The 25,770-nt window shown below is 47.4% G+C and overlaps 1 protein-coding gene across 1 annotated transcript in view; it reads left to right on the top strand.

Annotated features, from left to right (window-relative positions):
* Positions 1-25,770, top strand: part of LOC311607591 (myosin-IIIb-like) — a 156,051-nt gene that overhangs the window by 42,757 nt on the left and 87,524 nt on the right. Inside the window, exon 7 of the mRNA XM_084799477.1 lies at positions 6,119-6,264. Within this exon, the coding sequence (XP_084655603.1) occupies positions 6,119-6,264 (146 nt within the window). The remainder of the gene's footprint in view (positions 1-6,118; positions 6,265-25,770) is intronic.

Genomic DNA, 25,770 nt, shown 5'->3' on the forward strand with positions numbered 1-25,770 from the left:
GAAGAAGGTGTATTATATTTAAACTTTGCTAAGTTTTTAGGAAAGTAATACTGCCTACGTGAAGGCATTAGTGAAGAGATTTTAGCCAGGCAGCTTTTGATAAGAGTTTAAGGTAAAAATATCTTGCTGGATAAATCCCTGGACTCTGGAGCTCCTGGGTAGACTGTTTCTTGCCTTTGGACATCCAGCATGGTCCAGGTGTTCTCTGCAGATAGCGGGACCTTGCGATAAGAAGGGCTATTCCTTTGGGGTCTGACAGTCCAAGTCTTTCTAGAGCTCTTGCCTACCTTCTGGGGGTTTCATGAGTGAGCCCCATTGTTTGTCTCCACTGAAATGAAGCCTCAGCCATGGGACGTTGCACAGGGCCTGGTGGCTCCAAGGAAGTGAGAGCTCTTCCAGCTCACAGTAGAAATGGGTACAGATGGGAATTTATGCATTCCTCTCTGATTAGTCTCTTGTGAATCTAGTTTTATAATCAAGACAGCACTTTCAACCTAGTGGTTCCTTGATGAAAACTCTCGAAGGGAGACATTCTGGAAGATGAAGACACAGGCAAATGTTTTAATATTTGTGCTCATAGGACAAAGGTCAAATGAAGAACTTGCTGTTTTTGTTATAAAAATAAGTCACACTTCCTATAGTCATTTAACAAAATGCAAATGATGTCAAAGGAGTAAATAAATAAAAGTTGCACAGCACTAATGGCCGACTTACCTACTGATAAGCTTTTGGTGCCAAAGAAAAGGTGGTATAGTCTGTACTTTCTAGACAAGATGAAGATGCTGCGTCTGCATCATCCTTTATTAGCCAGAGGCCAGTATCTCCATGACCCAAGAGAGTCCCACCACCTCAAAGCTGTGAACAGAGCAAATCATTGACTGTCCTTAGGAGAACTCAACTGACCATATTGAGAAGGACAAGGAGACGGTGAGGCTGTGTGACTGTGGCACGAAGAAAGTCCTAGAAGTTCCTGAAGGCAGAGGGAGGACGCTCATCCACCACAGGCTTGGAAGAGGTGATGAGGAGGCCTTGAGGAGTGTGCAGCCTGGCACTGAGTCCCATGAAGAAGACCAAAGAGAGTTGTCCCCGAGGTCTGGACTGCTAGCCTTCACTCCATGACTGTGAAGGCTTCTTGCTTGTTCCCAGTCTCCCCTTGAAAGAAAAGTTTTGGAGGGCAAAGTGATTACAACTGACATTTGGAAAACTCAAGGCCACCTCTGTGCAGGATAGCTGTTGGTGCTGGTCACTAAGGCTGCCAGTGCATAGATACTGCTGGTAATCTGCCATTATGTTCCCTCCCTCCCTAAAATAAGCAAGAGTGCAGTCGAAGTGGCACCAGAAGAGCCCTAAGTTTGCATTTCGAAGTAGGAACCTGGACATGCTCCATTAACCAGCATCCAAACAATTGCTCTTTAGCTGAAGTTCATCTTCCTTAACGGAGGTGTTAGCGCAGCTACTGGTATCTTTTCATGGACTTTAAGTCCTTCCACCAAATATCAGTGATAAAATCCCTTCAAGGTTCCAGCCATCAGCTAAGTGCCTGCCCCAGAATAGCCTATGCTGCACTCCAGCTAATTTGCAGGAGGATCTTAGCCCTTCCTCTTCGAACACTATCCCAAGGTCGCTTACTTAGACATCATGAAGTCCAAGAGTGTTACAGCTGGAAGGGATGGTAAAAATGGCTCTTTCTCAATCCTACCATTCTTTTTTTTTTTTTTTTAAGGTAAGAGAGTTCCTGAATCATGAGCTCAATACCAGCCTGGGCTGCATAGCGAGTCTTGCACTGAAACAAAGCCACCAAAAACTGGGCACTAGGAAGATAGCTTAGCGGTTAGGAGCAATTGCTGCTCTTGCAGAGGACATGGTTTCATGTCCCGGCCCCCACTTTGGGCCTCTCACAACCACCTCTAACTCCTGTTGCAGGCCATCTGCTGCCCTTTTCTGGACTTCATGGGCACTGTACTCACATACACAAACCCACGTTCAGAGAACACACATAAACAAGCATAATTACAATAATAAACCAAGTGCCAGGGATGTAACTCAGGAGTAGAACAAGTCCTTGGCTCCACCCACAACTGAGGAAGAAAAACTGAGAACTATCGTGACTGACTACTTACACCTGATTGGGGTAAACACAGACCCACTTTGAACTAGCAAAATGCTTTATCCAGTCTAGTGCGTGACACTGTCACTCTTCTGGTTACCTGGGAGCAACGTGTCCCTGTTCATTGACGGCCATCCGCATCAGATGAAACTCTCAGTCCTTCATCTTGCCCTTGACCTCTCCCACAAGTGTCTGTTCTTCCATCCATCCTTCACAACTCATCCATATCCGTCACTTAGACATCACGTCTCTACGGGAGGTGACAGAGAAAGCACACACACTCATCACTTTGTGGGGGCAGTGAGGTGATATGGAGGGGTGTGAGGTGATCCCAGACTTTTGTCAGCTTCATCTCAACTGATCTATCTCCACACTTCTAGCGTGACTTCTAGAGATTGGTCAACCTGGTTCAAGACAGTGCCTCACCCGCCACAGTTACTCTCTCTGCTTAGCAGAGCTTCCTAACAAAGATTCACCCCTTCTGTCACAAGGGAATCAAAGACCCAACAGTCCCAGCATGCTTTAACTCAGCCTTTACTCTGAGACAAGGAGAAGGCTGAGCTAAGAATCGAGGTGCATTTTCGCCTCTTCCTAGTGATGCTTTGGTGCTAGATTTATAGAACATCTGTTTGCAAGATGCACTGACCTTCAGGTAGGAGGCATCCTTTGAGCATTGTTAAAAATCCATCACAGGTCTGCCAACAGGGAGGGCTGGTTACTCTTGTTGGGTAAACAGCTGTAAAGGAGATAACAGCATCCGCTTCTCAGGGCTGCTCACGAACTAAACCCCACATTTGACTTTCCCTCTGCAGGGCCTAGCACGGTGCCTGCCTCGTGGCTACAAAATAGTGATTTGTGACCTATTTTATCAGTGTAATGCTCTTTAAACTCCCGTGGAAGAGCGTCTCTGGTATAGAACGAGCCATGTTCTGGGGGAGGAATTGGCCAAGAGGTGTTTTTCTGTTGATGAAGACAGCATCGGTCTGGAAAGACAAGTTAAAATCAGTTCGGAGTATTTTATGACAGCACCCGGGAAGTTATCGGCAGTCTCCTGTTGCACAGTTGGGTGTGTCCTTGGGATTGCCTTTTGTGGTCCATTTGAGAGCGCTGGAAGTTGAATGTTTTCCTGGAAGCAGTAAACTGCTGGTGCAAGATGCTTCCCACTACCTTCCTCAGTTGGCAGTCTTTCTCTAGCGTCCTGGGATTTTGAAGCGCACACCCTTTATCAGGTATGCCGGGTGCACACCGTCTGAGGACGTTGATGGCTGCTGTGGCTTGCCATTTAACTGTTAGAGGCCCGATTTATAGTTCAGCTGGTCTAAGACCCTGCTTTGGGGAGGGCAGGGCTCGCTTTCCTTTCCCTCACAAGGCCCGCCACAGTGTCACTGAACAAACTGGCAAACTGTCTGCAGGTTGAAAGGTCTAAAATTATGTTAGTCCTGCACTTTCAAAAATGTCATTCTTGAGAGGTGCTGAGGAGCCTTCTCTGGGGCTCCTTGTAAATGCTGCAGGCTCTCACTTGATTGGGGTGAGGAGAGTGAGGTCTTTAGGGGCATCAACATAGCCTCTGGTTCCAGATGCAGAGAGATCTGAATTTTATTTTGAAAATAATGTGTTGAGCTCATAAGAAGACATTCTACTCTGATGGAGGGGTTGAGAGATGGGGGTAGGGGTTGAGAGACAGGGGGAGAGAGAGAGAGAGAGAGAGAGAGAGAGAGAGAGAGAGAGAGAGAGAGAGAGAGAGAGAGAGAGAGAACATGCAGGAGTGAGAACAAGAGCTGAGGTTGAGGACAGAAGGCTCAGAACATTTTCTCATGACCCGCTGTTGAAAGAGGAGAAACATTAGTTTTCTATCACCACTATAATGATATAAACCCTTTCTCAAGACAGGGTTTCTCCATGTAGCCCTGGCTGTTCTAGAATTCACTCTGAAAAATCAGTCTGGCCTCCAACTCAGAGATCTACCCTCCTCTGCCTCCCAAGTGCTAGGATTAAAGGCGTATGCCACTACCGGTTGTCAAAACATACATTTTTTTTTTTTATTGTGCTGATTTACTTTGTGATAAATAGCTAAGACAGGCCAATCTATAGAGAACAAAAATTTATTCCCTAACAGTTCTAAGGTCTGGGGATATGAAGGCAAAGGTGATGGAGTTCTGTGGGGACCTCTGACTCTTCTCATATGGTGGAAGAGGAGAGAGCCATTCTCTCTCATGTCTTGTCACGAATCTGTTCAAGACGGTCAAGCCTTATGACTGAGCAGCTCCCCAAAGGTTGCATCCCCTCGCACTATTGTGCTGGAGATTCCATTTTTAACACATGAGTTAGGGGCCACATACAGACCATGGTGCTTTTCTTATGATTGTCTAAGCCAGAAGTCCAATAGGGGGTCTTGCAGGGTCTTAGGGCTTAAAATCAATATCTCCTTTTGGATAGTTCCCTGACACCTGGGATTTGAAAGGTTCCGCTTTGAGACCTGAACCTGCTTTTCCTCTATGCTCTCCACCTCAGTAAAGCCCAGTTCTCTGTCACATGCTCAGGCCAAACACTGCGGAGTTACCCACAAGTCTTTTAGGCCCATTCACCATTCCTCCAGAACTACAGGCAGAATCTGGTTATTTCTCGCCCCCTCACACCCGGCTCCTGCAGCAGCGCTGTAGCTGGCTGTGTGTTCTCTTCTTGATTCTGCCCTCAGCATGCAGCCAGGGGGTCCAGTAGACTACAAGTAGTTATTGTCTCATTCAGAACAAAAGCCAGAGGCAAGGTGCAGCCTGAGGGGAGCAGCCTGGCCAGCCTGTGCTCACCAACATGCTCCTTGGCCGTCACACAGCAGCTTCCTGCCTGCTCTGAGAGGCAGGATCAAGGTCACAGGGGAGAACTGGCCCCTCTTCAGCCTCTGCCTGCTCCTTTCTCCCAATCTCCATGCCAGTCAAGAGTGAGCTTTTTCCTGTGAGACTTACAACACCGCTAGAAACCGAGTCCTCTGAAGGGTTCACGCTCTCCAACCCAACGGCAAACTTGCAGTCATTTCTGACCCCACTGCTTTTCTCAGCTAGTCCAGAAAAGGCAGTGAGTGGCACCTTCAAACTGTTGGTGAGGCTTGAGGGGGGACACAGACACTGTTGGAAAAAAGGAGACTGTGGAGTATGGAGGATCTTATTTTTTGTTCCTCACAGGGGTCTTCCAACATCCCTCTGCTCAGTGGCTTATACTCCCAAGGACTCAGAGGATTCTACAGCATCCTCCCCCCACCCCACCACCCCCCCCCCGTCTCCCCCTCTCCTCCTCCACCTCTCCCTTCCTTTCTTTCTTGTTTGCTTTTATATTGTTGTTTTTTGGAGACAGGGTTTCTTTGTGTAGCCTTTGCTATCCTTGACTCACTTTGTAGACCAGGCTCGCCTTTAGAGATCTGCCTGCCTCTACCTCCCAAGTGTTGGGATCACAGGCATGTGCCACTATGGCTGAGTCCAAGCTTGAAGCAGCCATTTGTTTGTATTTAGCAGTGGGTAAGGAGGTGCAGTTTGCATACCAAGTCTTTTCTTTAAAGGGGGAAAAGGCAGGCACTGTGCGGACAGAGTGGTCTCTCTTTCATAAACCTTGTGCTACTCTTTGTACCGAGATGGTTCAACACATAGTTTTGGAATGGAATTATCACATTTTTTAAAATGAACAAATCCATGTGTAATCCTAGCATGCGTGACTGTCACATGAGATTGTAAGAAATGAGCATGCAGAGGCGTGCCCTGTGAGTGTGAGACCAGCCTCAGTAACATAGACGCCGGTTCAGAAAGAAAGGAAAAAGAAAAAAGTTGGTAAACATATCAACTGATGAATCTGTTTTGCACAAACAAGGCCTAGAATACAAACATCTTATTGCTGCCGTTCAGTATTAGCATAGTCAACGGAACAACAACAACAACAACAAAAGGGGGGGCGGAGGTGGAGTCTAAAGCTTGTTAAAGCCTCTAGGGTGACAGTGGGCTGATGTGTTGTCTTGATTTTGTCTGATAGGTCATTGCTTGTGAGCAGCAGTATGACTCGTCCTATGACGCTCGTTGTGACGTCTGGTCCTTGGGCATCACAGCCATTGAGCTGGGTGATGGAGACCCTCCCCTCTTTGAAATGCATCCTGTGAAAATGCTATTTAAGATCCCAAGGTAGGACACCAGATGGCGCTCTTGACCCATCGGTGCTTTGTGAAACCGATCTTGAGGGGAAACTAGTTGGTATGCAATTTCTCTCCAAATTTGAGAAAGCCTGATTGTGAAATATGTTTCCCTTTCAAAAAGGAGAAAGAGAGAGATAGGGGAGGGAGGGAGGGAGAGAGAGAGAGAGAGAGAGAGAGAGAGAGAGAGAGAGAGAGAGAGAGAGAGAGAGAGAGAGAGAACGAACCAAGGATAGGATGTTTCTTTAAGATCACACCTGTGAGAAATGGCGAGAGCATGGAACAATTGTCAATTTCCAGCACTACAATTTCCCTGAAATGTTCATTTTTGTGCTTTGCATGAGAGAAACACAGATGCAATTTAGGACTAAAAAAATCAGTGTAAACACTGAAATTTTCTTTTCAAGTATACTTTCTTTAGAATTTAGGAAATTTGGGCTGGAGTGGCTCCCTAAAATACATATTCATATGGTTGTATCCACATAGGTCAGCAGTGGCATCTCTCTGAAAAGTCCCATTATCCACACACCTTACTCTTCACCTCTAACTCCTGACTCAGCAGGGACGTCTTCTCAGAGGCGTCTCTGAGGTGACTGAAACGAGCGTGTATTTTCTACTCTTTGTGTTCATTCAGGGTCTGCACAAGGAGTGTGGTTCTTTCTCGGGAGTTGAGTTGATCTATGTTTGGGAGGTCAACCGCTGGGGAGCCCAGCCCAGCCCAGCCTGTGTGCAGACTGATAGATAATGTGTGTTTTCCAAACGGCTCTTTCAAAGGAAGAGACTCCTGAGGCCATTGAATTGGTGTCACAATACACGTGTTGACCTTCTCTTTTCCACACAAAAGCGCAGCTCTCTGCAGCCTTTACACATTTCTGGCGATTGCAATTTGCATTTCTGATTAGTTCTATTTATATGCAGATGGGGCTCTCAAGCGTTCATCATCATAATATTATCGTTTTTATACCTAATCCAGATGTGAGCAAACCGACAACCAACATTCCCAAAGCAGATCCTCTTTTTGCCTTTTCCAAAACCCCAAAACCAAAAGATGGTGATCGGTGGAGCAGATGACGGCATTTTAATTAATAGTCTGGTGATCATTCAAAGGGGCGTACGCATGCAGGAGCCAATAGCCGCACAGGGAGCCTAAGGCGAGGAAAGGAGAAACAAACGGGTCTGCAAGGACTCTCTGTGTGGTTCAGTATGTTACAACCGCTTGCTCCCTGTGCAGCAACATAGTTTCCCAAACATCAGGGAGTTTTATGACTTGTACACACTTTCAATAAGAGATTTACTTGGGTATATTTATTCTTTTTTAAGAAGTGTGCACTCGTGTAGAGATCAAATGTTCAAATATCACCTAAGCTGATAAATTCAAGGCAGCATAGAAGGTGTGTGAGGTGTGTGATGGTGAGGAGCATCAGTATGCATGGGAGAGAGAGAGAGAGAGAGAGAGAGAGAGAGAGAGAGAGAGAGGGGGAGAGAGGGAGAGAGGGAGAGAGGGAGAGAGGGAGAGAGGGAGAGCATGCATTTGGATCAACAGCCCCTTCCTTTGCTGTGACAAGCATGCAGCTAACACAGCCTCTGCTGTCTGATTATCTCTGCTCTCGCACTCCCCTCCCCTCTTGCATCTTGGGAGAAGTCTTCAGACGTAGATGGAAATAAAAATAACTAACCCCCCCTCCCTACCTTGCAGAATGGCTCACAGAATGAGACCAATCGGAAGAAGCGAGTCTTTACCCTAGCTTAGGCTGAGGCTCTTCCCTCTCCCCTCACCGTCCCGCCTTTCTTTTCCCTGTTCAGAAGCTGTGTCAGATAGCATCAGATTAATAGTCCGGCAGATTCTCTGTGCGATTATTTGGACTCAGCATTTGCCATTGTCACAACTCTGATGGGCTGGCTTCACATTCATGGGCAGAAAGAGGAGGAACAAAGAAAACAACACGGCTTAATTGTTGAAATTATATAGCCGCTTTCTTCCTAAATGCTGGCACAACTGTATGGGTTTATACTCACCAAGTTATTTCTTTAATAATTATCCTACTGGATCGGCACAGTTCTCTATGAAGGGTTATGGATTGATTGGGCTGTGTGAACGGTCACCCTCAGAATGAGTGCTAAAAATGTATCTTTTCCGCAGAAAAGGCTCTTAGATGGAGAATGAAGGAATTAAGCATTTACATTAAAAAAAATTCATGTTACATTTTTTGTTTATTAGGAGGACACGAAGGAAGGGTGAGAGAGAGAGAGAGAGAGAGAGAGAGAGAGAGAGAGAGAGAGAGAGAGAGAGAATGTGTGTATGTGAGTGTGAGTGTGTGTCTGTGTGTGTGAGTGTGTGTGTGTGTGTGTGAGTGTGTGTGTGAGTGTGTGTGTGTATGTGTGTGTGTGTGTGTGTGTGTGTGTGTGTGTGTATGTGTGTGTGTGTGTAGAGGTCAAAGGACAACTTTCACCATTTCGGTCCTAGGGACTGAATTTGGGTCGTCAGGCTTGACAGCAAGCATCTCAAGCATCTTTACTCACTGAGTCACCTCACCAGCCCCCATTTACATATTTTTAAAATCCAGTTAAGTTATTCACTTTCGCACTTCATGGGGGCAGGTGCATCCTGCCCTGCCCTCCCTTTTCCTTCCCTGCAAATTACATTAATGACAAAAAGTCTTGATTCTATTTGGCTTCAGTTTTTTGTTTTTCTATTTGAATGTATTTTTTTTTGTGTCCTGGAATTTTCTTTTTCTAACTAAACAGTAAGGTCCATTTCATGGTACTGTGGGATCTGGAAAATGCGTGGCTTCCTTCCTTGGATTTCCCTACTGGCCTTTTCCTTGCAATTATTTTATTCCTAGAAATAAACTGAGCAAATGACTCAGTGGGGGAAGAAAAGCAAAGCTTGACTGAGTCATGGAAGAAGTGACTTTCAGAAGTGACAAAGGACTGATGAGTGAGTGACCTTGTGGTGACTGGAGAGGTGAGAGCCTCGGATGTCAATTCAGGCAGTAATTACCCAGGCTCTCTGGGCACCGTCAGAGCCATGTAGCAGGGCCTGTCTGCGGCTGCTCTGCTTGCATGCAGGTCTCCTCTCTGCTTCCCCCTGCCCTCTCCTCTCTCTTGACCTTCACATCGCGAGGTGACAAACAGCAATTGTGACCTGTCTTTGAAATACTGCATGACTCACACTTCTTCCTACATTGCGAACACACAGAAACTGTCTACTGATTGGCATAGCATCTACTATTTGCTAGATCTGTCAGCATGTGTCATCTTGTCTAACGCCTTTGTTCAAAAAAAAAAAAAAAGCCACTCTCTGACTGCTGATGCTGTCTGCTGCTCTTTTCCACCCCCCTGGTGCTAGAAGAGAGGAAAAGAGTAAAACCGGTTCTCTGAGCATCTATAGATTTCATTCTTACATGAAGATGCCATTTAAAATTCCAAAGGCTTGAAAGTAATATATACATATATGAGATATATATGCTTCATATATCTCATATATATATGTATATATATATATATTTCACTTTGGAGGGGATCTGCTTCACAGTTATAATTTCATGGATCAGTAGGGTTAAGAGAAATGTGCAATTACGTTGGTCTCTTGGTAACCGCGTATCTTTCTTTAGCTCAGAGTCTTTAGTTAATGATTCCCCTTGTCCACTGCGGGTGGGTTCAGGAAGGTGATAGGCACCTGTATGGGTTACAGTGTGGGTTGACTGAACAAGCATTACAAGAACAAGATTGTGCATTTATTTGTTTGGGGCTAATGAAGGATGCCTTTGATCAGTGTCTCATGACAAACTTTATGCTTCCTCATTATTCTCTGTAGAAAAAAGAAAAGAAAAAAGAAAGAAAGAAAGAAAAGAAAAGAAAAGAAAACAAAGTCCCCAGAATTCCCAGCAGAACCCAGCCTGATCATTCCAGTGTCTGGAGCTGGTGCTTACCTTCCCGAAAGAGAGCTCTCCCCACAGCGAACAGTCTTGGGAGGGGAGAACTTGTGAAAATCTCTGTGTCGTGTTTCCGTCACTAAACCTAGGTGTTCCGGAATCACCTCTCCCCATCCGAGTGAGTTTCCCAGGGTTGCCATAGCAGATTACTAAAAATTCAGTGGTTCGAACAATCAAAACGTATTCTCTCATGGTCCTGCAGGCCACAAGTCCAAAGAGCAGTAGAGCTGTGCCCCCCCCCCCCCAGAGTCCCTGAGAAGCTGCTTCTGGTGGCTCTTGGAGGACCTGGGCCTCCGGTCTTCTGTCCTTCATAGCCCTCTGCACTGCGTTTTCTCCTCCACTTCTTCCAGGGACATAGGATCCCAACCCAGAACCACACATCTCCAGAGCGACATTCGTGCCCCCATTGTTATTTCTGCAAAGACCCCGATTCCCCAAATGCAGTCACAGTCTCAAGCCACAATTTAAGGCAACACATTGACCAGCTTTTCTGGTCACCAAATCCCCTGTGAAACCAACTTGGAGGCAAAACCCCCAAACATCTAGCTAATGGGTAGTGAGGAACGAAAGGTCTGAAGCTTGCAGCTGAGACCTTGCAAGTGCTACTACCTACGTGGCAGGCATCGTGTTCATGTTTTACCAACATGTATGTGAGCCACACAGCGACCCTAGGAGGTGGATGATATCGCCAGTCCTTTTCTGGGTTAGGTGACTGAAAGCCCACAGAGGTTTTGCAGCTGCTCTCTGGTCTGCACATATGAGGAAAAATGCTCTGACTATGAGGAGCCTGGCTCTAAAGCCCACATTTTTATGCTAGCATGCTGAAATATCAAATCTTTCCCAATTTTATGGCAGGCAGTGATGTCACCAGAGTGCATAGAGACAGATAGGACCTGGGTCCGGGCTTTAAGAAGCTTACGGTTAGCATCCTGCCTCCAGTCCCAATTTTAGCTGATGTTAGCAACCTAAAAGTCAGAAATTGCATTCGCACCAGTGATTGTGTCAGTCAAGGAACTGAGAAGTAGACAGAACATCATCATAGGTACCCAGAACATCCCTCAGGACTCATCAATTTCTGACCCCCAAATGCAGAACTCTGTCCCCTCTTCAAACTCCCCTCCAAGCGACAGCCTTTCACTTCCTAATTTAGAACACTTCAGTGCTTGAACTGAAGATTTGTAGACCATGTTACATAAGAGCAGAACGGTGCTTCAGAATAGCATGCTTTGTATCCAGAAGTTTCTGTTCATGGCACACTCTGCAAACTGGTATCTGCCAGGCCGGGGCTATTTCTGGAATAGCCACGTCTTCCATTTTGCCACTCTCTTTTTTCTAGTTTTTCCTATTGTTTCTTCCATGAGAAAGCTTGCTCTGGAGCCTGGGGAAAATCAAAGGCTGTTCCTGGCATCCTACGCTGGAATGCATTTTCTTATAAAAGCAGTGCTTCTAAGCCTCTGTTTAGGAAGAAGCCACACAATAACCGGCACTCTCTACTTTGGGTGCGCTATTGGGCGTTTGTGTCTAAATAAAGTTTTGTAGCCTGTTCTGAGGACACAGCCTACATTAGAACATTACTCTTATGGGGGAAATATTTTCTAAGCGACCATTACAAAAACACTTTAGAAGTCTGGTTCACTAGGGACTTAGGAATGTCAACATCTTTCTTTTAGGACATCTTTAGCTTTGCTCTTGCAAACTCAGTTGAGTAAGGCACAAAAATGAGCAAGTAGGTTTATTATTATTATTATTATTTTTTTTTTGAGGTTTTGCTTTTGAAGAATGCCTGCTCCCCATGCACCCCACCCCAGCCCCTTGCCCAGAGTTTGGCTAGAAAAAAAAAAGAGAGAGAGAGAGAGAGAAATCACATTGAGAATCAAGGGTCTGGCTCTTCTAAGATTGCCTGAACACTGTAGGTGTTGGGGTTCAGGTAGGCAAGTCACCCTGGAATCTTTTGTGAGACTCTGAAAGTTCTCCTCAGGGATTTGGGGACTACAATTGACTCTGGCTCGAAAAGAGAGTCCTGGGACTGGATTTTCATCTTGCTTGGGCATATGTTTTAAAAGGTACAGAGTCCTTTAGATTTTGACTTTCTAAACCTAAAACCAGATCATTCTGATACGGCAGGCAGAGGTCCTTGCCCACTGCACAGCTGTGAGAGGATGCAGAGGCAGAGGGCCTCACCCACTGGACAGCTGTGAGAGGATGCAGAGGCAGAGGGCCTCACCCACTGGACAGCTGTGAGAGGATGCAGAGGCAGAGTTCCTTGCGCACTGCACAGCTGTGAGAGGATGCAGAGGCAGAGGGCCTTACCCACTGGACAGCTGTGAGAGGATGCAGAGGCAGAGGTCCTCGCCCGCTGCACAGCTGTGAGAGGATGCAGAGGCAGAGGGCCTCGCCCACTGCACAGCTGTGAGAGGATGCAGAGGCAGAGGGCCTCACCCACTGGACAGCTGTGAGAGGATGCAGAGGCAGAGGTCCTCACCCACTGCACAGCTGTGAGAGGATGCAGAGGCAGAGGGCCTCACCCACTGCACAGCTGTGAGAGGATGCAGAGGCAGAGGTCCTCACCCACTGGACAGCTGTGAGAGGATGCAGGGGCAGAGGTCCTCACCCACTGCACAGCTGTGAGAGGATGCAGAGGCAGAGGGCCTCGCCCACTGCACAGCTGTGAGAGGATGCAGAGGCAGAGGGCCTCACCCACTGGACAGCTGTGAGAGGATGCAGAGGCAGAGGTCCTCACCCACTGCACAGCTGTGAGAGGATGCAGAGGCAGAGGGCCTCACCCACTGCACAGCTGTGAGAGGATGCAGAGGCAGAGGGCCTCACCCACTGGACAGCTGTGAGAGGATGCAGAGGCAGAGGGCCTCACCCACTGGACAGCTGTGAGAGGATGCAGGGGCAGAGGGCCTCACCCACTGCACAGCTGTGAGAGGATGCAGAGGCAGAGGGCCTCACCCACTGCACAGCTGTGAGAGGATGCAGGGGCAGAGGTCCTCGCCCGCTGCACAGCTGTGAGAGGATGCAGGGGCAGAGGTCCTCACCCACTGCACAGCTGTGAGAGGATGCAGAGGCAGAGGTCCTCACCCACTGCACAGCTGTGAGAGGATGCAGAGGCAGAGGTCCTCGCCCGCTGCACAGCTGTGAGAGGATGCAGAGGCAGAGGTCCTCGCCCGCTGCACAGCTGTGAGAGGATGCAGGGGCAGAGGTCCTCACCCGCTGCACAGCTGTGAGAGGATGCAGAGGCAGAGGTCCTCGCCCGCTGCACAGCTGTGAGAGGATGCAGAGGCAGAGGTCCTCGCCCGCTGCACAGCTGTGAGAGGATGCAGAGGCAGAGGTCCTCGCCCGCTGCACAGCTGTGAGAGGATGCAGGGGCAGAGGTCCTCACCCACTGCACAGCTGTGAGAGGATGCAGGGGCAGAGGTCCTCACCCACTGCACAGCTGTGAGAGGATGCAGAGGCAGAGGTCCTCGCCCGCTGCACAGCTGTGAGAGGATGCAGAGGCAGAGTTCCTTGCGCACTGCACAGCTGTGAGAGGATGCAGAGGTCCTTGCACACTGCACAGCTGTGAGAGGATGCAGGGGCAGAGGTCCTCGCCCACTGCACAGCTGTGAGAGGATGCAGAGGCAGAGGTCCTCACCCACTGCACAGCTGTGAGAGGATGCAGAGGCAGAGGTCCTCACCCACTGCACAGCTGTGAGAGGATGCAGAGGCAGAGGGCCTCACCCACTGCACAGCTGTGAGAGGATGCAGAGGCAGAGGTCCTTGCCCGCTGCATAGCTGTGAGAGGATGCAGAGGCAGAGGGAAGCCCTGAGACACCAGTAATTGACTTACCATTACAGAATTGTTACAGGACATTTTCCCTTAAGGCAGCAAAGTACAAGGGAAAGAAATTAAAGCTAAACTCTTATTCTTGAAATGTAATGAGTGAGGGGTAGTGGGTGTTTAATGGCACAGTAAGGATGGATTTTCCCCTGAGATTTTGGGTATTTCTTCACCAGCTTAAGTTGCTTAGCTATTGGCCTTTTAAGCAATGAACCTTCACAATCCAAACTTCGCTCATAAAGCAAGTGGTACTAGGAGAATTAGCATCATTTAGCATTTATGGACTACCCAATAGCAGAAAGTTTTGATATACTCCAATAGAAAACAATTCTCCTTTATGAGTCTTTCTTTTGGATAAATATCTCACATCCCACTTTCAGTTAGCATCTCTCAGGATGCCTTGGGTACATGCTCCTCCTCTGCCTCTGGAATACCACCCCCCCACCCCCCCCCCACCCCGCATACCCAGGACTTAACACTCTGCTTCCTTGGGAACCCAGTGGCTGGAGGCCTCTGGCAGGCATGCCCCAGAAGACTTCTACTCTATGGAACAGTTTCCAAATTCCATTCTAATTTGAACTGAGCAGCTGGGGCCATTAGCTCCTGTGGAGGTACAGCTCGCTGCCCCTCTGAGTCCTGGCTGGCAGGGAGAATTCAGTTTTGCAACATTTCTTTTGGGGATCAGGTGGCAAAGCCTGAGTGTGTCTTCAGGGACTACCCGTCCCCATGCAGGCTGAGCAAGAAGCTCACCCTGGGAAAAGGGAGGGGCCAGAGCATCAGCGTACAGTGTTCTCCGAGCTTTCCCCCTCATTACCCCGCTTTCATTATGTTGGCACCACTCGCTTAGGCTCAGTCTGACTTAGCTCCTAAGTGATGAGATGGGCAAAGAGGATCGGCCAGGAAACGGAGCTCAAAATAGTACTAAAGGGACCAAAACCTCTGGCTTCTTCTCAACTCTAGAAAAAGCAGGGGCTCATGGGAAGGATTAGCTTATAAATGCCCTCATGGATTGGCACAGTGGCGGGATGGGCAGGACAGGGGTGAAGGATGATAAACTGGACGCCTGGAGAAAGGATCTTCACAGGAGAAGCTGTTGGCTTACAGAGAGTTCTAGAGTCAGATAAAGCCTGTCAGAAAGACAATATTGACAATATTGCTTGCATCAGGGTTTTTTTTTGTTTTTTTTGTTTTTTGGTTTTTTTTTTTAGAGCTGTGTAACAAACACCCCCTGTTATGGTTAATTTACAAGTATGGCCTAATAAATATTATTAGGCTGTTGATATGATGACAGTCTTGTATAACCCAATTTTACAATCAATAAAGACACAGACACCTGATGTATTTTAGAATAAGCCTTTACCTGGGGCAAGGCAGGTGTTACCTGCTAAGCTGTCCTCCATTATCCCCCAGTCTCCATCCCGTTCCGTCTGCTTCTAATAACTTCTACTTGGCTCCCTCCATCCATAATCTCCAAATACTTGTTAAGGTTGTTCATCTTGGCCATCTCTTTCCATGAGGAACTTCAGAGTTCCTCCTCTGGGCCCACATGGCTCTTTTCCCATCCCATGCCAATTCTCCTCATTCTTCCTCCTGCATCCATCATTTCTCTCTCCCAAGATCCTCTCTTCCTCAAAGGCCCTCAAACCTTAGCCACACCTATTCCATTTGCCTGCCCAGATGTGTTGGCTTTTTATTGGTTAAATAGGAATAAGTTTTTAGGCAAGGTTACATAGCAATACTTGGGGCACATTTAAAGACAAGCAGGCAGTAATTAGCACCAAAATACATCAGACCAACCTCCAACAACCCCCTAATTAGTTGCTTGGTACAACAATACCATGCTTCTCAGGAATCTATGGTTCTTCCGGGTTCTATAGAGTGTAGCTAGATTTCTTCACACATCTGTGATCTGCTGGGGCTTGGGTTGGTGCGAGCTGGTCCAGGGTGACATAGTGTACTCTGTGTGTCTTCACATTGGTGACAGGATTATGAGCAAAGAGTCAGGAAAGGGTAGGAAAATGGTGCAGTTTCATGACTGTGTTCTATAGCCAGTCTGTACAAGTGAGCAATTATTACTATCTTCCAGTTGTGTGAATTGGACAAAGTTTCTTCATGTCTCAACCCCAGCTTCCTTCCTCCCCTGTCAGATGTTGATAGAAATAGTACCAGCCTGGTGGAGTTGTAAGGAGCAAGTAGACGGGAGGCCCCCAAAATGATGCATGGTAAATGTTCATTCAGTTTGTGCTGGGTGTTTCTAAGGCAAAGATCTCGAGGGACTATTCACACTGAAAGGAATTTTCTTCCCCTTGTCGCCGAGGAATTGAAAGCTCCCATTCACGGAGTGACACCCATGAGATCAATCATTTGAAAGTTCAGCTAATTGATTGATGACTACATTAGGAATTAAGATTAAGTGGAGACAGATTCCTCAGTAAACTCCTACTTCCTCCATAGCATCTCTGTATGAAGGACTTTGCTATTAGTGTCCATCCTCACTGCTTGTTTGGAGTTAATAGACACATTGTTGGAGATAGAGACAGGCTCTGTCGCTGTGCTACCCTTGGATTGGTAGGGGTTGCCCATGAGGAAGTAGGGGTGTTCTAGGACCCGACTCTCACTGTGTCTACCCTGAGTGAGGATGCTGTCATCTTAGAAGGGGCTTGCTTATCAAGTGTATGGCAGCTTTATGCCTAATTGATGAGTATACACTCTACCTTGCCTGCCCTACCTACTCCTTGGAAGGCTCAACTTTCTCCAGGATTCTAGAAATTTTTTTTTTGTGTCCTTGGGTAAGGGGACCAGTAACAGAAGTCCCAGATACAAGGTCAAGGACTCACAATCGAATTATCTTGTAGCCATTTTCTCTCCCAGAGTGCATTATTTTTCTCCAGTTTAGCCTAGCCAAAAGCGTTGAGAAGAGGAAACAGACAGCTGTGAGGAGAGGCTGGTTGTTCCTGCTGGTGAGTTCAGGTTTCTTGGCTGGGAGGAATGAGGAAGGGGGGAGGGCAACCCGCAGACAAAGCGGCTGCCCACTGTCAGCCCTCTTAAAAGACAGCTAGAGAACAGGACCAGGGTTAGAGGCTTGGCAAAAGGAAAATATTCCTCGATTCTTCTAATCAAGGAAGAAGGCAGAGGCTTCAAACTACCATCTGGTATGCTGGGCTTTCACACTGGGCTAATTAATGACTGAGGTCTCCCCATCCCCACCCCCCCAGGAATAGTTTGTGAATTCGAAAAAAGAAAAACCTGTGCTTACTAAGACGAACAAGGGATAGCGCGAGCAAGCCTCCCCAAACACGTGTCCTCATCTGGTGTGACTGTAAGACTGGTTTTGATGTCACCTGTCTGTATTTTGGCCTCAGGGAAACTCTGCTGTGTTATCTTTGTGGCCAAATAAGGAAGACACAGGCTAAAGAGTGGTGGTTGTGGTGGCTTCTTAGTCCTGGGAAGACTGTACTGAGAAATGCTGGCAATGTTGTCAGCGTCAGCACACTGAGTAGAGTTTGCCCTCGAGGGTGGAGGAGGACTTGATTGGTGGTCTTGCCTGTGGGACCATTTGCAAATGTCTCATCAGTTGGAGGATGCCGGTGGCCTATCTGTCACACTTAAAGGAAGGGTAGTTGGTATGTCGTTTGATAGGTGGGGATTCTAAAGATCTTCATTGTCCGTCCCCATTTTAACTGTCCTAGCCAACTGGAATAGTGTTTCATTCCAAGTTACCACACTCACACTGCCCCCATTGGGGGGCAGGGCAACCCCAACAGAGCTCAAACAGGTCTCCAGCTGGGATCTAGACACCGAGGGCTGGTTTCATTCTTGCTGTGTCACCATTTCATTGTCACTCCTTGAAGGAACAGAACCAGGCACCACTCATGAGCAAGAATCTTTTGCACTGTGATAAAGGAGCCCCACACAAACAGTTTTCTTCAGCACCCTTGATGTAGCCTGCAAGTGCTCAACAGAGGAGAATGGCAGTAGCCAAGCACTGCAGGATGGGACCACCCACTGCAATGGTAGGTCACCCAGGGTAGGGTCCTCAGTCCTGTGAACTTTAAAAAACACCAGTGCCCGGATGCCACTCTTAGAGAATTCGGTTTAATTGTTCTGGGGAGAAGTGCAATATCTATATATATATACGTAATTGATTTTGCAATGTATTTATAATCATATTATTTTATATTTTCATATTCCCTGGATGATTCTTAAGTATAAAATCTTTACCTTAAACAACTATTAGATCACTGTTGGTGTTTTAAAGCTAGGATCTGCCCTGAAAATACTTGTGGTGGCCTTTTCCCTACCTCACATATGCTTGTAATTGAGCACTGAAAGGATGCACAGTGGCACAAGTTGGCATTATACAAGTAGAAAAAGAATTCTAACAAATTATAAGTGATGATGGCTATGGGCTTAACTGGGGTACGTACCCTTAAACCAGATGGGTTGAAGTTCTAGCCTCCTATACTTTAGAATGTGAACTTATTTGGAACTAAGCTCTTGATAGAAGCAATTAAGCTGAAATGAGGTGATTAGGCTGGTCTCCCTTTCCATGGGACTCGTGTCCTCATGCAGAGGGGTTAATTTGGATCTGGTCACAGACACATGCAGAAGTAAGGGGCTCACTCCCTAAGCCAAGGAACACAGGGCCGCCCGAGGCTGGAAGAAGAACAGGAAGGCTTCAGAGAGTAAATGGCCTCGCGGCTGTTTTGACTTTGGACTTCTGGCCTCCAGATCAGGGAGACAAATTCCTGTGGTTCTGAGCCATTGTATTTCTTCCTGCTGAGTTGTGGCAGCTGTAGAGAACAGCGCCCATCATTCTGAAAGAGTCTGTGACCTGAAAACCCTTTGAGCCACTGCTGCAGAAGATGAAAGCAGAGGGGGAAGGCAGAAGTCCGGAGGGAGTTGTTTACCGTTCTCATATGTTCTGACTCCCAGTGCCAAGCCCCGAACTAGGAAAAGAGAACGCTGGGCAGCAAGCTGGTTCCCGTGGCGCTCAGCTTGCTCTCGACCCCGCCTCGGTGGCCCAGGACGATCTGGCAAAGCGCTTGCTGCATTTCTGGTCACTTCAGAGTCTTTGCTTCACAGACAGTCCACGGGCATCGGTCCTCTTGTCTCTGCCTCTTGTTCCCTTCCTTCCAAAGTTCATAAGTTAGCACTTCAGAGAGAGAGAGAGAGAGAGAGAGAGAGAGAGAGAGAGAACCAAGCTGGAACTAAATACATCTCTCAGCAGAGAAATAGTTCATTGGATTGGTAATCCTATGTTCTCTAAATGGAAAGGAATTAAAAAAAAAATCAACGTGCTGGCAAAAAATTGCTTGTAAGGAAAGACTGACCCCAGGGGAATGGAGATTGCCAAATGAGTTTGGCAAAATGCAAGCCTTTCCTAATTAAAACTCTATAGTTCTGCAAGAGTATGTGTGTGAATGGTGACCTACTTACAAATGGGCTCTAAGTTGGTGCCAGGACTAATTTATTCAATCACTTGATAAATATTTCTTGAGCATTTACTATGGTCATGTCCTGTATCAGGCACACAGCGAACAACACAAAGTCCTTGCTCTCCTGGAACTTCAGTTCTAGACGAAGAGAGAGATAAGCAAATACACAAGTATATTATGATGTGTTGATGAATGTCTGACGTGGTCTAGATATGAAAGTACCCCCCCCAAGGCTCACGTGTTGAAGGCTAGATATGAAAGTACCCCCCCCCAAGGCTCACGTGTTGAAGGCTAGATATGAAAGTACACCCCCCCCAAGGCTCACGTGTTGAAGGCTAGATATGAAAGTACCCCCCAAAGGCTCACGTATTGAAGGCTAGATATGAAAGTACCCCCCCCCAAGGGCTCACGTGTTGAAGGCTAGATATGAAAGTACCCCCCTAAGGCTCACGTGTTGAAGGCCAGATATGAAAGTACCCCCCCAAAGGCTCACGTATTGAAGGCTAGATATGAAAGTACCCCCCCAAAGGCTCACGTGTTGAAGGCTAGATATGAAAGTAACCCCCCCCAAAGGCTCACGTGTTGAAGGCTAGATATGAAAGTACCCCCCCAAGGGCTCACATGTTGAAGCCTAGATATGAAAGTACCCCCCCAAAGGCTCACGTGTTGAAGGCTAGATATGAAACTACCCACCCCCCCAAAGGCTCACGTGTTGAAGGCTAGATATGAAAGTACCCCCCCCCCAAAGGCTCACGTGTTGAAGGCTAGATTCTGCTGAGGGCAATACTGTCCAGAGAAGGGATTGAGTCAGGCTTGACGTCAGGGTCTGGTTGGAACAACTGGGTGACTGGGAACATGCCTTTGAAGGAGATGGTGTCTTTATGTCTTCTTTACTCAGCCACATGCTTCTGATGTGAGGCTGTCCTCACCACAGGCCTGCAAACAGTGGTGCTGGGAAATCATGGGCTGTGAAGCCTCTGATTGTGTGAGCCAAAAATCAATCTTTCCTTGTTTTCCTTGTGGGGTGGTGGTGATGAAAATTCTGATGAACAGCATGCTTGTCTGCAGGAAAAGAAAGTAGGTTAGGGGACAGGGAGTGACAGATGAGGTGGGGTTCCTTATAGTATAATTTTTTTAATGGTTTTTCAAGATAGGGTTTCTCTGAGTAACAGAGCCCTGGCTGTCCTGAAACTTGTCTTGTAGGCCAGGCTGGCCTTGAACTCACAAAAATCCACCTGTCTCTGCCTCCCAAGTGCTAGGATTAAAGACATGTGGAGCTTACTCCTGGCTATTATAAACTATAACTTAAAATAGTATAAACTGAGGAACAGCTTCTCTCACAATGCAAAGAGGAAAGTCTCCATGGAGGAAAGGAACAAGCTAGGGAAAGGAGGTGCAAAGCCCCTGAGATAAGAGCACAGTGGCACAGTTTAGCATAGCAACGAGGTCATGGCAGAGAGTGTCAAGGAACATGGTGGGAGATGGCACCAAACAGGGGACAAGATAGTGCAGAACGGCCTCATAGATCCCTGTGGTGATTTTTTTTTCCTGGGACAGAAATGGGAGGCCACTGTACCTTCAAACAGAAAAGTGACAATGTGACTTCTGTTGAAATAGATCTAGCTGCCTCGTAGAGAACAGGAAGTTAGGAAAGGGGGCTGGAAGACTGACAGAGTCATGACAAGAGACTCTTCATCATGCGGACAGGGAGACAGACTGAGGCTCAGGTAGAGGGGATGAGATAGAGTCAAATCATGGCTATAACGATGGAGCTGATGATTCTATTGCTCATAGATGAGAGAAAGAAAGAGAGAAGACATGAACATCTCAAGGGTTTTGGCTTGAGCAGCCGGACAGTAGGAGGTGGTTATGGGAGGAGCTGAGAGGAGGCAAGATGCAGCGGGCATCCATCTCAGATGCTGAGGTGAAGATTTGTCAGCTACATAGAAACCTTGAGTAGGCAGCTGACAAAGGAGTCTCGAGTTCAATGGAGGCACCTAGACTAGAGACCCAAAGGGAGCAGGATGTAGTCAGCACTTAGTATCACAGCTGCGGGGACTCCTGGGGGTTCCTCCCAGGGGTAGAGGTGAGAACAAAGGGAAAACAAGGCATGGAGTTGGAGGAGGGACCACTGAGGTAAGGCAAGAACTACCAGGGATGCTATTCTAAAAGCCAAGGAAGCAGGTAACAAGGGAAGTGCAAGGCTTCTGAGTCAAGTAAGATGAAGACTGGTTAAAGGTTATTGGTGGAGAGTGTCTTCCAGAGCCAATGCCTCTGGTTCTGGAATGCTCTTAATCAGCTTTTCAGGATCATTGGCTTTCTCCAGCTTGTGATCAGTGCTCTACATGGTGCCACATCCTGCTCATCCTTGTCTGTCAGGCAGGGAGGAGGGTGGGGGTGGGGGTGGGCATGGGGGGGGATGGATAACATGGTGCGGTCAGAGGAGGTCTTAGGTTCTCTGTAAATGTCATAACTAGTCATCTAGAGGGGGCTTCAGATCTCTGGGATCAGGACTGTGTCTCATCCATAACTCATAAGTTGATGGAAAGCCACTACAAGTTATGGGCAGCCCGGTGTACTAGGCTGTGTACTCATGGGAGCTTTCTGGTGACTTTAGGTGTAACGTTGGACAGTGGAGGAAGGACTAGCTGGGATTAAGGGTGTACTACCATTCAGAGCTCACCCAAAGCTTTTACCCAGAAGATTATATTTATATGTGGCTTGTGTTAAAAGGAAGAATTAAGCAAAAAAAGTGAAAGCGCACACACACACTCTGCTCCACCTTTAGAGTCCGTCTGTCCAGTAGTTGCACGTGAGTCAGTGCTAGGCTGGTGAATCCTGGGAGTGATGAGACGTGGCACAACAGAATCCAAGGCTCATTACTTCAAAGTCTGCTTATCTGTCAAACTTGGAACCCACAGCCTAAGCGTAGGTGCAACACACAGTTCCGACTCCTGCTCTCGAAATCTTGCCCTGCGTGAATGAGTCATTTCAAAGGCCAACTTTTGCTGTTCCTCTAGCTACCAGTGGGGAAGTGATCTAAGGCAGGACTCAGAGGCTCCCCGTGAAAGCAGGAATTGCGGCCCCGTTAAGGGGAGCATTCACCGTGGAGCTACCCCTCCCGCAGAGCCATTGCTTCAGCTTAGACCTGTGGTGGTCATCTTAGTTACTTTTCTCTTGCTGCGCTTAGGTACCACCACCAAGACAGCGTATTTAAGAGAGAGTTTATTGGGGACTTGCTTGCAGTTTCAGAGGGTGAGTCCATGACCTTTGTGTTGGGGAACATGGCAGCAGGCAGGCAGGCAGGAGGCATGGTGCTTCAGCACTAGCTGAGAGTTTATACCTTAAGGTATCAACCACGTAGGAGAGAGAGAGAGAGAGAGAGAGAGAGAGAGAGAGAGAGAGAGAGAGAGGGAGGGAGGGAGGGAGGGAGGGAGGGAGGGAGGGAGGGAGGGAGAGAGAGAGAGAGTGCTCTAACGGAAATGTGCTAATTTTTTGAAACCTCAAAGCCCACCCCCAATGACACACCTCCTCCAACCAGGCCACACCTCCTAATCCTTCCTAAAAGGTTCCCTCAGCATTCAAATAGATGAGCTTATAGCGGCCATTCTTATTCAAACCATCACTGTAAATTCTGTTGAGTGTGGATGGTAAATGTGAGAGAGGAGAAAGAGAAGAATTGCACATGGGGTATTATCTCAGCTAATCCTTAGCCCCGGGAACAGGATGCTAAGCCAGTTTCCTAGACAGGGAGACCAAAGCCTGGGAGAAAGCTACAGATCAGCAACTCTCCATTTCCTGGCCAGGTGTTGCCTCCTCCAGCTGCTGTTACCAACAATTCAGAAGCGAGGAAGTCGGCTTCCACTTTTCTTCTGGTCTTGCTTCTACAGCTGTAACTGGGCTGGGGGAGTGAGTGGGGCTCGGGAAATGTAAAGGTGGTAAATACGATTTAGCTCTAAGGTCTCTAATTGGAAAGCGGCATAATCTTAAAATAAATGTTATTGCTTTGCTTCTCAACAATGCACACATTTCCTTTCGACAAAAATGGAATCATATAGGTAGGTCATAAATCTCTCGAATAGGGCCCTCTGGTGCATACGGATACAGATAAATCACACAGAGAAGTCGGAGAACCATGAAATGATTCTGTTAGCATGTCATCTGTCTAGGATATATTTTCAACTCTCCAGCAGAAGGGACCAAACCATGGAGGGAGGTGGCCTAACAAAGTCCCTGTTCCTTCTCACAGTCTCCATCTGCTGCCTGTGTCTAAGTGTGGCACCCTGCTGGGGGACAGGGACTCGTCAGCCAGCCAGTGTAACGCGTGACAGAGACAGGATGTCCCTAAGGGTGCTATCCTAAAACATACATGCACAATTTTTACTTATCTAGTCTTCTGAAGGAATTTTTAAAAAATCTAATAGTCATAATGTGAATTAAAATCACAAAGGAATCAATTTTTTTTTTGCTTCGTGCCCAGTGAGATTTATAAGCTTTCCTTGAAACAATGACTTGGTCTTCAAGTTGTTTCAAATGTACTCGAAAGTAACAGCAGCCTGTGTGCACCCAGCGTCAGTAGAAAGCAATGTGAGCATAGCTTTCTGGCTTTGGGAATCTTGTCAGCGGCAGCTGACTGGACAAGTATTTTTGTTTCCTATATATTTTGTCTCTTGACCCCAGTATGTATGATGTCACTGTTTCTAAGTGAATGGCAGCAGAGAAACTTCACCTGGGCTCGGAACCAGTCGCGTCTGCTACTTGAGTCTGTGCTAGAAATCAGATGCCTAAGCCTAGCATAGTGGCACATTCCTGTATGCCCAGCACTGGGGAGGCAGAGGCAGGAGGATCAAGAATTTGAGGTCAACCTGGGCTACCTAGAGAGTGCCAGACCAACTGGGGTTATCGTGTGAGACTCCGAGTCAACAACCAAACCGACCAAACACAATGTGAGGAAGAAGAACACAAAGATGGTGTGCTCACTGAGAACCCCTGGCAGCAGGACCTGGTTCTCTGTGATGGAACAAGCCCAGTGGGCATCTTCTTGCCTTGTGATTCAGGGTGCTATGCAGCGCAGTCCCTTATCAGCCCCAACTGAATCTTCAGAGGCACTGTTTTTTAAACTCTATTTTATTTGGGGTTCCTTAAGCCTCTACCTCCCTTTCAACACCCCAACCCTAGGTAGGAGGGAAAGAAGGTTAGAAGGGAAAAGGGATGTATGTCTCTTAGCCTTCTTCTCCTCTGTCCGTCTCCTCCAAGCCCTCTTTTTCCTCCCAGAGTCCTCAGAATTCCACTAGCTCCTCCTGGCAGAGACCACGCCCCCCCCCCCACACGAGGTTGTTACCAGCTGTGGATAAACCAAAACAGTCCCACATCCCACACTTGGGATTAAAAATGAAAACATGTTTACATAACATTACTGAGATTTTAAAGAAACCGAAACTTCCACTACAGTCCCCTCCTAGTGTCCTTCTCTCAAGAGGCAACCTCTTCCATCCACTCGCCATCACTCTCGGTCTCCTTAAGGAAGCTCCGATTTCATCTTATCACCCTTTGGACACAGCAGGAAGCCCATGTTGCTCGCCGCCCCCCACCCCTTGTGCTGCATTCATCCACGGAGTAGGTGACACAGGGGATGCAGTGGACCACAGTAGTGAGGATGAGGCATAGGTGGGAGTCAGTAGGAGAGAGGGTATTAAGCAAATGGCTCACTCCTCTTTCTTTCATGACAGATGGGGGTGGTGACAGATGGCGGTGGTGTGGTGCATACGTGTTCATTTTGAGACCCACTGCACTTGACACCTGAGATGTAAGAGCTGGAGGGCCGAAGCCTGCTTTTTTCTTTTCTTTTCTTTTCTTTTCTTTTCTTTCTTTCTTTCTTTCTTTCTTTTTGGCTACTTAGAGCTGAGACTAATGGACTCCTTGCAGTGGTATTCAGCTGTCCTCCTGCCTCCCATGAACATGGTTCCTCATGTCATGGTGACCCCAAACCATAAATTATTTTGCTGCAAACTTATAACTGTAATTTTGCTACTGTTATGAATCATAAATCTGATACGCAGGATATATGATATACAATCCGCAAGGGGATCTTGACCCCAAAGGTTGAGAATCATTCACTACTCTAAAGTCTGGCCCATTTTGCTCAAGAACCATGCAAGGGGTGGAGTTCAAAGCCCCACTGAGAATTAAGAGGTACTGAGACCGGAGCAACCTCTTCTCCATGTCTCCTTAGGATCTGGGGGCGATGGTGGCGTCAGAGAGTTCTGGAACCCAGGGTCCTGACTGTACATTATCCTAGCCAG

Source organism: Acomys minous, assembly GCF_964271855.1.
Source record: "Acomys minous genome assembly, chromosome: 10".
In the NCBI taxonomy this organism is placed as follows: domain Eukaryota; kingdom Metazoa; phylum Chordata; class Mammalia; order Rodentia; family Muridae; genus Acomys; species Acomys minous.